The sequence below is a fragment of the Sus scrofa genome, chromosome 1 (genome assembly GCF_054392235.1).
Source record: "Sus scrofa isolate SSC_HxYL_T2T_F1_AM1 chromosome 1, Sscrofa_HxYL_maternal_Yorkshire_Landrace_v2.0, whole genome shotgun sequence".
In the NCBI taxonomy this organism is placed as follows: Eukaryota; Metazoa; Chordata; class Mammalia; order Artiodactyla; family Suidae; genus Sus; species Sus scrofa.
In genome coordinates this window covers 261,802,803-261,815,446 of record NC_139383.1, presented here as the reverse complement: position 1 = coordinate 261,815,446, position 12,644 = coordinate 261,802,803, and the positions used below count along the sequence as shown (strand labels likewise).

Here is a 12,644-nt window from a genome sequence, read left to right as displayed (position 1 = left end):
TAGCTCTCTATACGCTTTACACTCACAAATGTATTATTTTCTAAAATCATACTTATGCGAAACATGAGCAAGAAACATATGTCCTTTAAATTGCTCCTTTTATTTCCCAGATATACCACAGTGGCTAAGCAATAACTCCAGAAATGGGAAGACTTAGAAATAGATATGTTTCCAATATACAAACAGCTCGATTCCCAAAGGGTTCCAGCAACACACTTGTATGCTTTGAAAATACTTTCCACCCAGCACAGCTCATTTGCTCTTCCACAATTCCAACATAAAAAAAAAATCCATGGAGGCAGTGTACAGGCTAACTTTGAGGATAAGGACAGATATAAAGACCACAAACACGAAAGACAGACTCTTGAAGTAGGAGAGAAAACACTATGATTTTCCCCAATACTCCCTCCCCTTTAGTCCGCAGTCACCCATCACAGCCCAGTAACTGCCCCTCGTGGCCACAGAAAAGTCTACGTCTGAAGCTGAGCTGAGGATGGGGTTTCCACCACCCCATGTAAGGATATCTGGGCCTCCCTCATTAATAAAGTTCAGGGAAACGCAAGCCCCATCATCAGTCCTGGCATCAAAACCAAATAGCTCCCCAGGACTTACCAGCTGCTCTGCTGGTCCCGTCCTGCCCAGGTGATGGTTCTCCTGTTCGTGAACAGAGGGTTGGCAAGTCGGGGAGCTGGGAGGAAATGTAATTTACTGCATCTGGTAGCAGAGAACAGGGAAGACAATTAGGCACAGTGTTGGGAGGCCCAACAGGTTGGCTGCCGAGGCAGCAGCTTGTCTGCCCTACATAATGGACCGCAGAGGCGGCCACTGCATGAGAGGATCAGCATAAACAAAGACCAGCATTTGCCCAGGGACTGGTATTCAGTAGAGTAGCTGAGGTAGGAGGGATCCTGGCCAGAGAGCTCAAGCCCCGGGATGGCTCTATGTATTAAAAGATTGATCAGAAAGCTCTAGATTCCAAGAGTACAATGAGTTTGGGGGATGGGGAAGAGAGATGGACCAATGAGAGCCATTATCAACTTGGTGGCATTGATCAAATATGCAACCTCATACTAGACATGCGCCTTAAACAGACCTGGAAAATAAACTGGGGGCCCTTTCCTTGAACTGCAAATATAGCTTTATGTGCCTGATTCATTCAGAAGACTAATTTCATAGGCATCAAACAAAACTCCAGAATCTATCCACAATTTTAATATCTCTGGCTGATGTTTCAGCTAGGAAATCCTGAGATTTCAAATAACAACACCCAGTGAATTCACCATGAGCTCAGTTGTAGGAAATTAAGCTGCACAAAAGAGGGAGACCAGTGCTGCTTGGGAAAATACCTTGAAAGTCCATTTAGGGAGGTGAGACCCTGGAGGGCTGGCATGCCAATGCATGAGAGGAGAGGAGGAAACCCCTGGGGTGAAACCAGGAGAAGGATCTGTGTGTTCTCCAGGGAGAAATGGAAAGCAAAGGAACATTCTAGAAAGCTGGGCTCTAGGTGATGTGACTTCTTGTGTCACAGTCGCATCCCAGAATCCTGGAATGTCAATCACTTGTCAATGATTACACCTAACTCCTTACTGCCTATTTCCACTGAATATGCCACAATCACCTCAAACTCAACGTGGGCAAAACAGAACTCTCATCTCCGTTCACCCGCTACCTCCCTGTACTGTGTATCTCAGTTCACTGGCACCACAAAGCACTCAGGCTCCTGTGCAGTGCCCTTAACCCCCTGCCTGGGCTCTAGTCTAGCCTCTATCTCCCTCACATCTCTTACATCTGTCCCTTCCTCTGTATCCCCATTGATGCTGCCTTAGTTCTGGCAGGTTTCTTTGTCCTTTTTAAAAATCTCATGCTGGCACTGGATTTTTAAAAATCTCCAGACAGGCACTGGATAGGATTAGGATCAGTTCAGCTTGACACTGAACCAGACCGTCGGTATTTCTGTGAGTCTGAACAATCCAGAATGTACTGATGCTGGACCATCATGTTCTTAGGGCAAAGAACACACTCTATGCGAGCGGATGGCATGGAGTCTCTCTAAGAGAATGGATCTGTCTGCATCAACTCTTGGTGGAGATGGGTCAGGAAGTCAGCAGTAGGCAGGCGGGCCCACAGTTGGAGGGTCTGTCCCCAGGGCCATGTGTGCTGGAGCTTGGGTCCTGAGTCAGGCTGACATGGTTGAAGGCCCTCCCCTGCAAGGAAGGAAGGTGGGCCTTTGAGATGAGGGTGGGCTGGGAGATGGCCATGAAACAGCCTGCAGGAACCTCTGAAGATGTACTTGAATTTGAGACTGGGCCTCTGAGTGTGGCCACAAATTCTACATTGCCCATTATTCTCCATGTTGAACTGCCCTGCTAGGGTTCCTCCAGTCAGGTTACAGACTCTGCGGTCACTGTGGGAGCTGTGGGAAGGGTCTGGGCCCCAAGCCAGCACAAGGCAGGACCAGACAGAGCAGCAGTGTGGGGTGAGCAGGTCCTGTGGGGGTAGGGGAAGAAATTAACAGTGGCCCAGCAAGGAGGGAGCAGCAATGGGAGGGCTAGAGAGACAGAGTAGGGGATAAGAGATGACCAGAGCAGAAATACAGAACTTCCAAATTTCCCTGAAGATTTCTAGGAATCTCTGGAATGGCAATCTTAACAAAGATGACTTCCTGTATGCAAATGAGATGATGGATGCTCAAGTCATGAAGACCAAGTAAGATATGGGTCTGGTACATATAGAATTCCTATATGGTATGTGCTATATAGAGAATTCCTAGATAGCTCTGCATCCTGAAAGTTTTCACAGCTAGAAATAAAAGCCACTCGCAGACAGGGAATCCTGCAGCTGAAAGAGCATGTGATTCTAGTGATTACGTCTCAACCTCCTTCAGGAGACCGCTCCCTGCCAGATGCAAGTAGGTGGTGGAGTTACCTTTGCCCAGCAGTCACTGGTTACAGGCTTGAGGACTACAGCTCTTGGGGGGATAGAGGGCGCAGGGCTGGGGCTCCATAGCTTCTAAGAGACAAGAGGGTCCAAGGAGTGGGGCATAAGGAAGGGGACAGGGCAGCCCCTCAGTCTATCAAGTAGTAAATCCTAGCTTCTGCAGCCAGGAGGGGTCTGATTGACCAACCCAAGGAATAAGCAATAAGACCTCCAAAGCTGCCACAGGGAGAATTTCTTCACATGGCCTCAGGAAACCACTCTCCTCCTGCCAAAATCAGGGCAGTCATGCTTCTTTCCACCATCAAATAAGGTAGGGAACAGTCACTCACAGAGCAGAGAGGTAAGGGTAAGTGCTTCTCATTAGTTCCAGCACTGCTGAAGACTCTACTGTATGAAGAACACACACACCCAAAGCTAGGGAAGTGAAGTTGATGAAAACTCTCCTGAAATCATGACTTCTGGGCAGCTGAAGACACACAGAGATGTCCCAGCAGTTGGTAGGAAGGTATTGATGTGGGAAGGGTTCCAGGCCACCGCAGACAGGGATGGAATGGAAACCTGAGAAAATCAGTCTCCAACAGCAAGGATGAGATGGACCCAGGACAGACATCTTCCTTTGCCCGTTCCAGCAAGGGTTTCACACCAGCTCCACAGTGGAAAAAGAAAAGACGTAGCCCTAGGTAAACGCTACATGACATGTATAGTGACGCAAAACACTGTGCCTATTAGAGGGCAGTAAAAACAACCCACCCGACAGATGGTGACTCCATCGTATAACAAGTGTGTATATGGGGCGGGGAGGAAATGAGGGGGGATCAGAAAGTATGTGGCCAAGAAATTCTACTCAAGACTGGAATATTTTCTCTTGATTGCCAAGGAGACCATGTAATCAAAAACCACTGGTGATCCAGCAAGACAGGACCTTTATTTCCTCTGAAAAGCACAAGGGGACATACACAGGGTACCTGAAATAGGGTCATTTCGCATGCACACACTAGCAGCCATCTCCTTGGCAACTCATTAAACTGCGGATGCTTTTGCTGATGATCTTGGACAGTTATAGAATTTCAGTTGGACCTGGATTCTGTAATCATTGTGTTTTAGAAGTTGAGTATATTTCCTAATTCCTATTTTCCATTATTATTCTGTGATTTTTTTTTAAGTTAGTTCTTAGTATCAACAATTGGTTGATGCAAAGAGGGTTTTGACAACTTTGAAATCAGATAAAATAATCAGGCTTCCCAAAGTCCCTGAACTGGATATGTCTCATGATGCATTTTTACCCTCAGACCACAGAGTGACCTATAAACACTGACCACATTCTTGGAAGGACTTGTTCCCTCTTTCAAACTCTTTTCTTTGCCAATAGATGTGGTGTAATTGAAAGGTCTCCCTAGACTTAGTGAGAACTAGACACGGAAGGATTTATAATCCAGGGTGATGAGTATGGCCTCTGGCCATTTCTTGGGATCCCTGAGACTGTGCATCCTCTTAAGCCTCGGCTTGCCCATCCCGTCAAAAATCAACAGAGGATAGAATCACGAAGGCTGTTTTCTCTGTAGGTTCCCTCCTCAGTCACCATCTGGTGTCTTACATCCATCTGAACTATGTAGATGAACAGATGCAAACACTGGGAAGTATGTAGTCCAGGAGGAAATGAATGTGAGAAGTTCAGGGTCAAAATAAAAGTGTGGAGAGAGTTTATAACATGGCTTCATGGATGCCCATTAACACGTCATAGGCTACGTGAGTCTCTATGTCCCATGTGACCTTCCCTGGAACATGACAAACAGGCTCCATCCCTTCCCTTATCAGAGAGAGGAGTCTAGGAAAGGCTCTGGATTGAGAAAGGAAGAAGTGAAAGCATAAATGGTCGATGTGCACGCTTCCAGTATGTGGCATCTGTGCCTCGATGTCTGACCCTTATTGTGTTACAACACTGCCTCAGGGCAGCCCTAGCATGAGGGGAACCTACTGTCCTTCCCAGGCTGCCACCCCAACTCCCCAAAACAGGCAAGGCTGCCTCCTCAGCCCATGCTCCACCCCCAAAGCACAAGTGCCTTGATTTGGCCACACCAAGGAGAAAGTTCTAGAACTAACATAAACCTTTTTCCTAGAGTTTGTGCTGGCTCGATTCTGACTTGTCTCTGAGCATATGCACTGGGAGCAGGAATTTAATACCTTCCTGAAGATCACCCAGGGAGCCAAAATCCAAATCCTCTGCCTTTTATTTCCTGGGGGAAAAAAGGCTGACCAAACCACAGTTTGTTTGTTGTTTTTGCTGAAGTAAGAATTACCCTATTGCAAGGATCTTTGGTAATCCACAAAAAGGCATTCTCCATCTCTGCATTTTAAACTTTTAAGCACAGATTTCCCAAACACATTGGGAAAACACTAATGCCAGTGCTCTTTCTGCCTTCTGATTGCCTTCCTAGTTTAGAGGTCAGCCTTTTAAGAATCAGGCAAGCAGATGGTATCTGACCCTTCCTGACAAGTTCTGGCATTTTAAGGGCCAGCGTGCAAGTGGGAGTTAAATGTTTTCCATGAGTTTGCAGCTAAAGTTAGAGATGCAAGGTGAAGGCTGAGAAACACACAATCCCAAGTTCATCCCACAGGCCTCCGCGAAGAAGAGAAGAGGGAGGGGCCAGGAAGGGGCGGGAGAGAAGAGGAAGGCCCGCCCCTGCCAGGATGGAGTCAGGAAGCCGAGGCCCGGCTCCCATCTTTCATGTGCTCCCAACCATGCCCCCTACCCTCCTCAGAGGAGGTTCTGCCCAGCCTTGTTTCCCTGGAAGGCTGGAGAAACGGCCGTTTTCTGATTCAGAGTAAAACCAGAGGCCTTAGGAAGGTTTCCTAAACACCAGATAACCAGTTTCTGATGTGTGTCGTAACCTGGAGACCAAACCACCAGTACGAGTGGGCTCATCCCTGCCAGCACGTTTTAAGGAAGAACCAAGCAGTGAACTTTCTTTGGGGATCAAACAGGAAAGAGAAGAAAAGGCGCGGCAGAGAAGACTGGGGGCGTGGCCGGCCTCAGCGCCTGCGCACAGCGCTCCCCTTCTCTCTGACACCCTTAGGAAGCAGCACATCGTGTCTCGCGCTGAACCCACTAAGCTGGCAGATGGAGACATTCAGGTACATGTGGGGAGAAAGCGCTTACACTTACCTCCATCCGTACTGGAGAAGCTCTGTGGAAACAAAAGCAAGACAGAGCGTCACTACACGTGTGGGAAGAGGGCCTCTTGCTCATTTAACCCACCCTTCACCCCCAGAGCCTGACTCTGATGGCCAAACCCAATGCTGTTTCACCTTCTGGGAAATTTGTTTTGGATCTCAAAAAGTAAGGGAAAGGTTTACCCTTCCCACCCTTGACCGAATTTCACCTTATACCGAATTTTTCTACGGAATTTTTTCTTAGGGGTTTATTTCAATTAACCAGCAAAGGCCCTTGGTGGTGTGGGAGAAGTGGTATCAGGAAATCTCCTCTTAATATCAATCTGATTAGATTCCTTTCTATCACTACTGAGTATCTGGGGAAACAGGAGTTATAAAACGGAGGGTGAGGGGGGGTCCTGAGTTATCCAGAGCCTGCGGGCTTTATGAATTCTCTCATTGCTACATAGCACCATCTGTTTTTCCTAGACAGGCATACCTCATTTTATTGCACTTCAATATTGCATTTTTTACAAATGGTAGATTTCTGACAATGCCAAGTCAAGCAGGTCTGTCCTTATTCCAACAGCATTATTTTTAATTAAGGTATTACATTGCTTTTTTTTTTTTTAGACATAATGCTATCACACACTTCATAGACTACAGTCTAGTGTAAACATAATTTTTACATGCACTGGTAAACCAATAAAAATCATGTGACTCACTTTATTGCAGTATTTGCTTAATTTCAGTGGCCTGGAACCAAACCTGCAATATCTCAGAGGTATGCCTGTACAGTGAAATTTCATGGATTGACATTTTGGTTTTGGAATTCATGTCCATTTGATGGGGTTTTACTTCTGGCCTTTAGTGTAAAGGGAAAGACTTCAAGCCACAGGGAGCCTATTTAAATCTGCTTCTTAAGAATTGGCTTTAGAATTCTAGAGTCTAATGGGAGATGCTGTCTCTGGCCTTAGGCATAAAAGGGTTTGGACAGTAGGGAGATGGAGTTGATTTTATGACTTTTCTCTGAGCTTCTGGGCAGGCCAGGTGGTCCTGCATCTGAAGACAGGCCACTCTCAGCTTCAGAGATGGCACTGGTCCTCACTCATCTGCCCTTCATTTCAGAATGTGTGGCTGAGACTTCTCCCCAATACCAACTGGCCTTTTCTCCAACTGGCACCATGTTGCAACAAGCGTGTACTTCCCCATGGGTGTAATTTAGAGAAATCACATTTGTTTTCTTCACCTTCTGAAAGTCCTTGAAGGATTTTTCTGTCTCTTTTAGTTTCTCTAGAATGATTTGCTCTTTGGCAGATATCTGGGATTCTTCACTTTCTAAGGCTTGTATTTCCTGCTCCAGCCTGGAAAACACACAAAACAGAGGACAGGTTACTTTATTGTCCTGCCATCCTTGGGCCAGAGAGCAGCTTCTTCCTGTTGGGTGACTTCCTGGCCGGCTCCGTTTTACATTATGCTGTGGTACCCAGCCAAGGTTTTACTTTACGGAGCATCCTGTGTTTTCAGCTTTGCCACTCAGCAGACATTAGTCAAAGGAAAACAACCCAGAGTTCCTGCCCCAAGTTCACTGCCACCACCTTGCAAGAGGCTTTGATGCCTTCCCCTCAATTCTCTTCAAGTGCACGTCCTTCTTTTTTGCTTTTTAGGGCCGTGCTTGTGGCACATGGATGTTCCTAGCTAGAGGTCAAATCAGAGCTGCAGCTGCTGGCCTATGCCACAGCCACAGCAACGTGGATTCTGAGGTACATCTGTGACCTACACCACAGCTCACGGCAACACCGGATCCTTAATGCTCTGAGCAAGGCCAGGGATCGAACCTGCATCCTCATGGATATTAGTCAGGTTCATTACCTCTGAGCCACAACGGGAACTCCTGCAAGTGCACATTCTTAATCTGGTAGTATATATTCTTACAGAACACAAGCAGACTATCTCAAGGAAAACAGCTTCATATTCTCCTAGCTCAGAATAACTGCTCTTCTGTTAAGTTGGCCAAAGGGTGAAGAGACAGTCTTGCTCAAAGGAAATATGTTGCCAGGAAAGGGCTGGTGGCCAGTACCCTGGGGAGCCTGCTGTCACCTTCCTCAGTGGCCTGACCTCTACTACCAAGAAGAGAGGAGATGAAGGGACTGATACAACTTTCCCTACGCTTCTGGAACTTCCCTCAGTTTTTACGAGCATCCTATATATTTTCAGAAAAGGAAATTTCAAGACAACCAGGAGACTCTGGGAATATTCCAGAATAGCAGCCAAAAAAGGTGATGATTTGGAGGAAGTCTGCGCAGCTATATCCTTTCAGTGAAATTATAGTAATGACCATTTGGCTTTTATTGAGCATTAAATCTGTGCCAAGAACTGAGCTAAGAATCCATGTGGATTATTGTATTACACTTTCCCAATGACCCTATGAGTAGGGAATCCCCATTTTACAGATGAGATCATGAAGGGGTGGTCAGGTTAAGGAACTAGCTTACTGTTGAGGAGCCTTGAAGCAAAGGTTCAAGCCAGGAAATGTGACTCTAGATTTTTCTCTTAATGATTCTGTTAAACTCTTGTCACCTGGGCTCAACAGGACTTCACGAATAGCCAGCCTTGTTTCCCACTGAGTGCCTTGCCATAAATTGGGTGGTGCTATAACGCAGCCATGCCTGTGGGGTTACGAAGGGATGGGTGAATGGTCCCCTGCCTACAGGACTGCAGACTGTTATGCTCTCAGAGCATTTGGGCTGAATTCATTCATCCATTCATTCATCTGAGACTAACACCCAAAATAAAGTGTTCAGAGTGAGATCTTCTGAGGGGTAAGGAGCTCAAAGATACAGGCATGGAGTTACTCAGGGTTGCACTGTGCCCCTCAGAGGCCTTTTCTGTTTCTTCATTTCAAAAAAATGACTTCTGGATGGATGAGGCTTTGCAGCAATCACTCTGGGTTATGAAGACAAACACTGTGTATAACTGCACCCCCCCCGATGAACACAGCTTCAGACATACTGACCATTTCCATCACAGATCTCATCATGACTTAGATGGTCCTACAGCATTTGGCCTCCTAGTTCCTATACAGCCTTCACTCCTACCAATGTGCCTACCTTACTTTATGCTTTAGACAAACAGAGATCATCCTTTTCTGCCCATTTGTGCCCCATGATTCTTTCTTCTCCAAGAAACCCATCTCCAAACCCTAATCATTCTTGAAGTCTTAGTTCACATACCATCTGCCCCATGAAGCTTTCATAGATCCACCACCAGGAAATAAAAAGACCAGTGATCTTATCAAGTCCAGTCAATGTTAGAGCAAAGGTTCTCAACCAAGATGCTTTTATCCCTGAGGACACATTTGGCAATGTCTAGAGATATTGCAGTTGTCCATTGCTCAAGCAGAGTAGAACTGGTGCTACTGGCGTCTAGTGGGTAGCAGTCAGAGATGTTGATAAACATCCTACAAAGCACGGGACAGCTCCTCACAACAATTACTTGCCCTCCACGACAATGACTTGCTTCCCACCCAAAGCCGAAAGTGTTGAGGTTTAGTAACTCTAAACCCTGCATTAGAGAATATATAAATTATTCATTTCCCCTACTAGCATATAAACTCACTATGAGAAAGAGCATAAATGCTCAACATAAGTATGTTGAATGAATGAAAAAAGCTGAACCAAGCTGCAACAAGGCATAGATCAGCCAAGATGAAACCTTCAGGATTTCTGAGACTGGGGTAAATTCTTCAGCAAGCTTTGACTCGAGAGGCTGTGTGTGGGCTGATATGCAAACAGAATCTAGAAGATAGAGGCCAAGCAACGCTGAGATGTATAAAGAGATATAAAGCTCATTTGTTGTTCCGAATGGCCAGCAAGTTTTTGCACACATCTGTGTAAATGACTTTGGGAGGAATCAAGGAAAGGAATATGAGTATGGAATGGCAACAACTCAAATGATCCATAAATGGAACTAATTCAATGGGTAGAGGGGCTCCAGGCTAGAGGTTTCCTGTAGAGATTGGATGATAGTACCAGCCAGGTGAGTTCTGAGCAGATTTCAGAGGAATCTCAAAAAACCAAGTATCTCAGCAGACATTTAGGATGTGGATAGTCTACCACTCTCAAGCAAATTCCCTCCCTTCCCCCTTTACCTCTATTGGAAAAGTATGTACATTCCCAACCCACTGATGTTGGTCTTGGCCACATGACTCTCTTTGGCTTCATGGTGGGTGAGATGTACTTCTGTACCCCTTGCCTTTGTGTTCAACCATGTGACCTGCTTTAGCCAATGGGATGTTAGCAGACATGACATATGCACGCGTGCGCGCACGTGCGCACACACACACACACACACACACAAGCTTGGAATGTGTTTGCCCAATGGGTTTGTCCTCTTGAACCTCTGCTGGCACCAAGAGATGAGCTTCTCTGGTAGCTGCTGTCCCTTCAGCCTGCACTCCAGAAGAACACATGGGGGGTTGTCAGAAGCCTAGAGCCAGAAGCCATGCCCAGTCAGAGCTGCACCTTAAATTAGAGTCACTCAACTAAGCCCAGCCTAGATCCTCGAACCCAGCCTACTCTTCATAGAAGTGTTGGCAAGAATAAATGATTATCGTTTTAAACCACTGAGTTGAGAGTAGTCTGTCATATAGCACTATTATATAAAACACATATATATTTTACATATAAAAAGTAAATACTATTTTATATAATATATATAATTTATATAATATATATGTCCCAATTATATACACACACACATCCCAATAATTCTTGAATCTAAAAGATTTATAAGCTACCCTTTCCTTACTTCCCCCAACCCTCAAAGAAATCTGGAGGGGTCCAGGTCACCCCTTCATGAGGATTAAGATTGAGAAAACAGGAAAATATCAGTGGTAGTTGTCTCTGGGTAAAGGGATGTTGGGTGATTTTCATTATCTTATTTATAATTTGCAATATTTTCCCAATTAAAAAACTCATGTATTCCTTACCTATCAGAATAAAAGCAATACATCACTTTAGAAAAATGCCCCCTTGGACCAAGTGCTGAGAAGGCTGCCCTGCACAGGCTGTGGACTCAAAAAGGAGCCAGGGTCTCAGCTTCTGTGCTGAGCGAGGGGTTAAAATGGGCACACCCCAACCTCAGTTTACACTCAATGCATCCAACACTGACAGAGCCTATTTGCCCAGACTCAGAGTGAGGCACTACAGGGGATTCTAGACTAAAACTGGGTTAAAGAAATGGACTTTAAAAAAAGGCTAACCCTACGTAACTCACTTCTCCTGGTGAAGCAGCCCCAAGTGATTAAGAATTCTCTGTGACCTGATGCCCGTTGCCTGGCCTGGTTGTCTCCACTGCCTGCCCAGGGCCCTATGGGTTTCAAGGCTCTTGGTTATATAGTTCAAGTGCTAAAGATCTGGGTCATGATACTGAGTAACTGAGAAGGAACGGAGAGAGAAAGAGAGAGAGGGAGTGGAAAAAAGTAACAAAACTAGACTTTCATGATAACAACTGAGTTTCATCTAAAGGGAATGAACTTGGGAAACTGAAGGTTTAGAGAAGTCTAAGTGAATCAAAACCCAGTGGCAGATTTCTCTACAAATGCACATGGGTCACTGGACAGCCTGGGTTGCCTTCTTTCCTCGGAAAACCTGAGTCCCAGGGCTGAGGAGCTTCCCAAGAAACCAAGTGTCATGGGGTTAATAAGAGTCACCTCAGCCAGGCTAGAAATACCATTGTTTTGTAGTTTCAAGACCAAAATCAAATGCAGTCTTCCCTGAAGGAGCCAAGGAAGTGTTGCGCTAAAAATAAAGACCAAGCAGGTAGTGTAATTGACACTCAAGGTTAACCAAGGCTCTTCAAGCTAAGACAGGTATGCATAACAGCCTCTGACCGGCTTGCTCAGTTTCTTCCAAGCAAGAAGCAGACTGTAATAGACGGTAAGGAAAGGTGACACACTGCAGCTGTGCAGGTTCAATTTACTGGAGATGAGGTTGCGATCCAGGCCAAATGGTCTTATAAAATCTACCTAACCCCAATAGACCTTCATCATGGGAAAATAAAAAGGACCTATGGCTCTGTGAAGTTCATGGATCATTCTCTCATTTCAAAGTCCATTTATATATCTATCCATCCAACTTAATGCAAGTGCCTTCCTTGTATCAGGCACTGAGCTGAAAATTAGGGACAGAGCACTTAATCAGCCACAGTGTCTGCTCAGGAGAGCTCTTGGTTAAGGAATGAGAACAGCCAGGTAAACACATAAATTGCAATTCAGCCCAAAAAGAACTGGAGGAAAGAACAACAATTTAGAAAAGTGTCAGTTCGGCCAGGGAATGTGGCAGAACTCCAAGTTGCCTGCCCAAAATCCCTTCCCCGTGCTAACAGAATCCTTATTTTGTTGGGGATATGTGTCAAGGTGTCCAGCTTAGAAATTATTCATCCCAGCTTCCTTTGCATAGAAAGGTGGCCACAGGACAGTTCCAGCCAAAGAGAGGTAGGTAAACATTGTTGGGTGGGACTTCTGGGAAAGCTCCTTAAAAGGAAGAGGGTTGACC

General features: G+C 45.6%; 1 protein-coding gene across 24 annotated transcripts in view; it reads right to left on the bottom strand.

Annotated features, from left to right (window-relative positions):
- PALM2AKAP2 (PALM2 and AKAP2 fusion) overlaps window positions 1-12,644 on the bottom strand; it is a 508,785-nt gene that overhangs the window by 232,323 nt on the left and 263,818 nt on the right. For 13 of the 24 annotated variants that reach the window (XM_085013412.1, XM_085013470.1, XM_085013606.1 and 10 more), the window contains 3 exon segments: window positions 7,337-7,451; window positions 6,101-6,122; window positions 613-714 (listed from right to left, as the gene is read on the bottom strand). In XM_085013412.1, coding sequence (XP_084869538.1) covers window positions 613-714; window positions 6,101-6,122; window positions 7,337-7,451 — 239 coding nt within the window. 24 annotated transcript variants of the gene reach the window in all.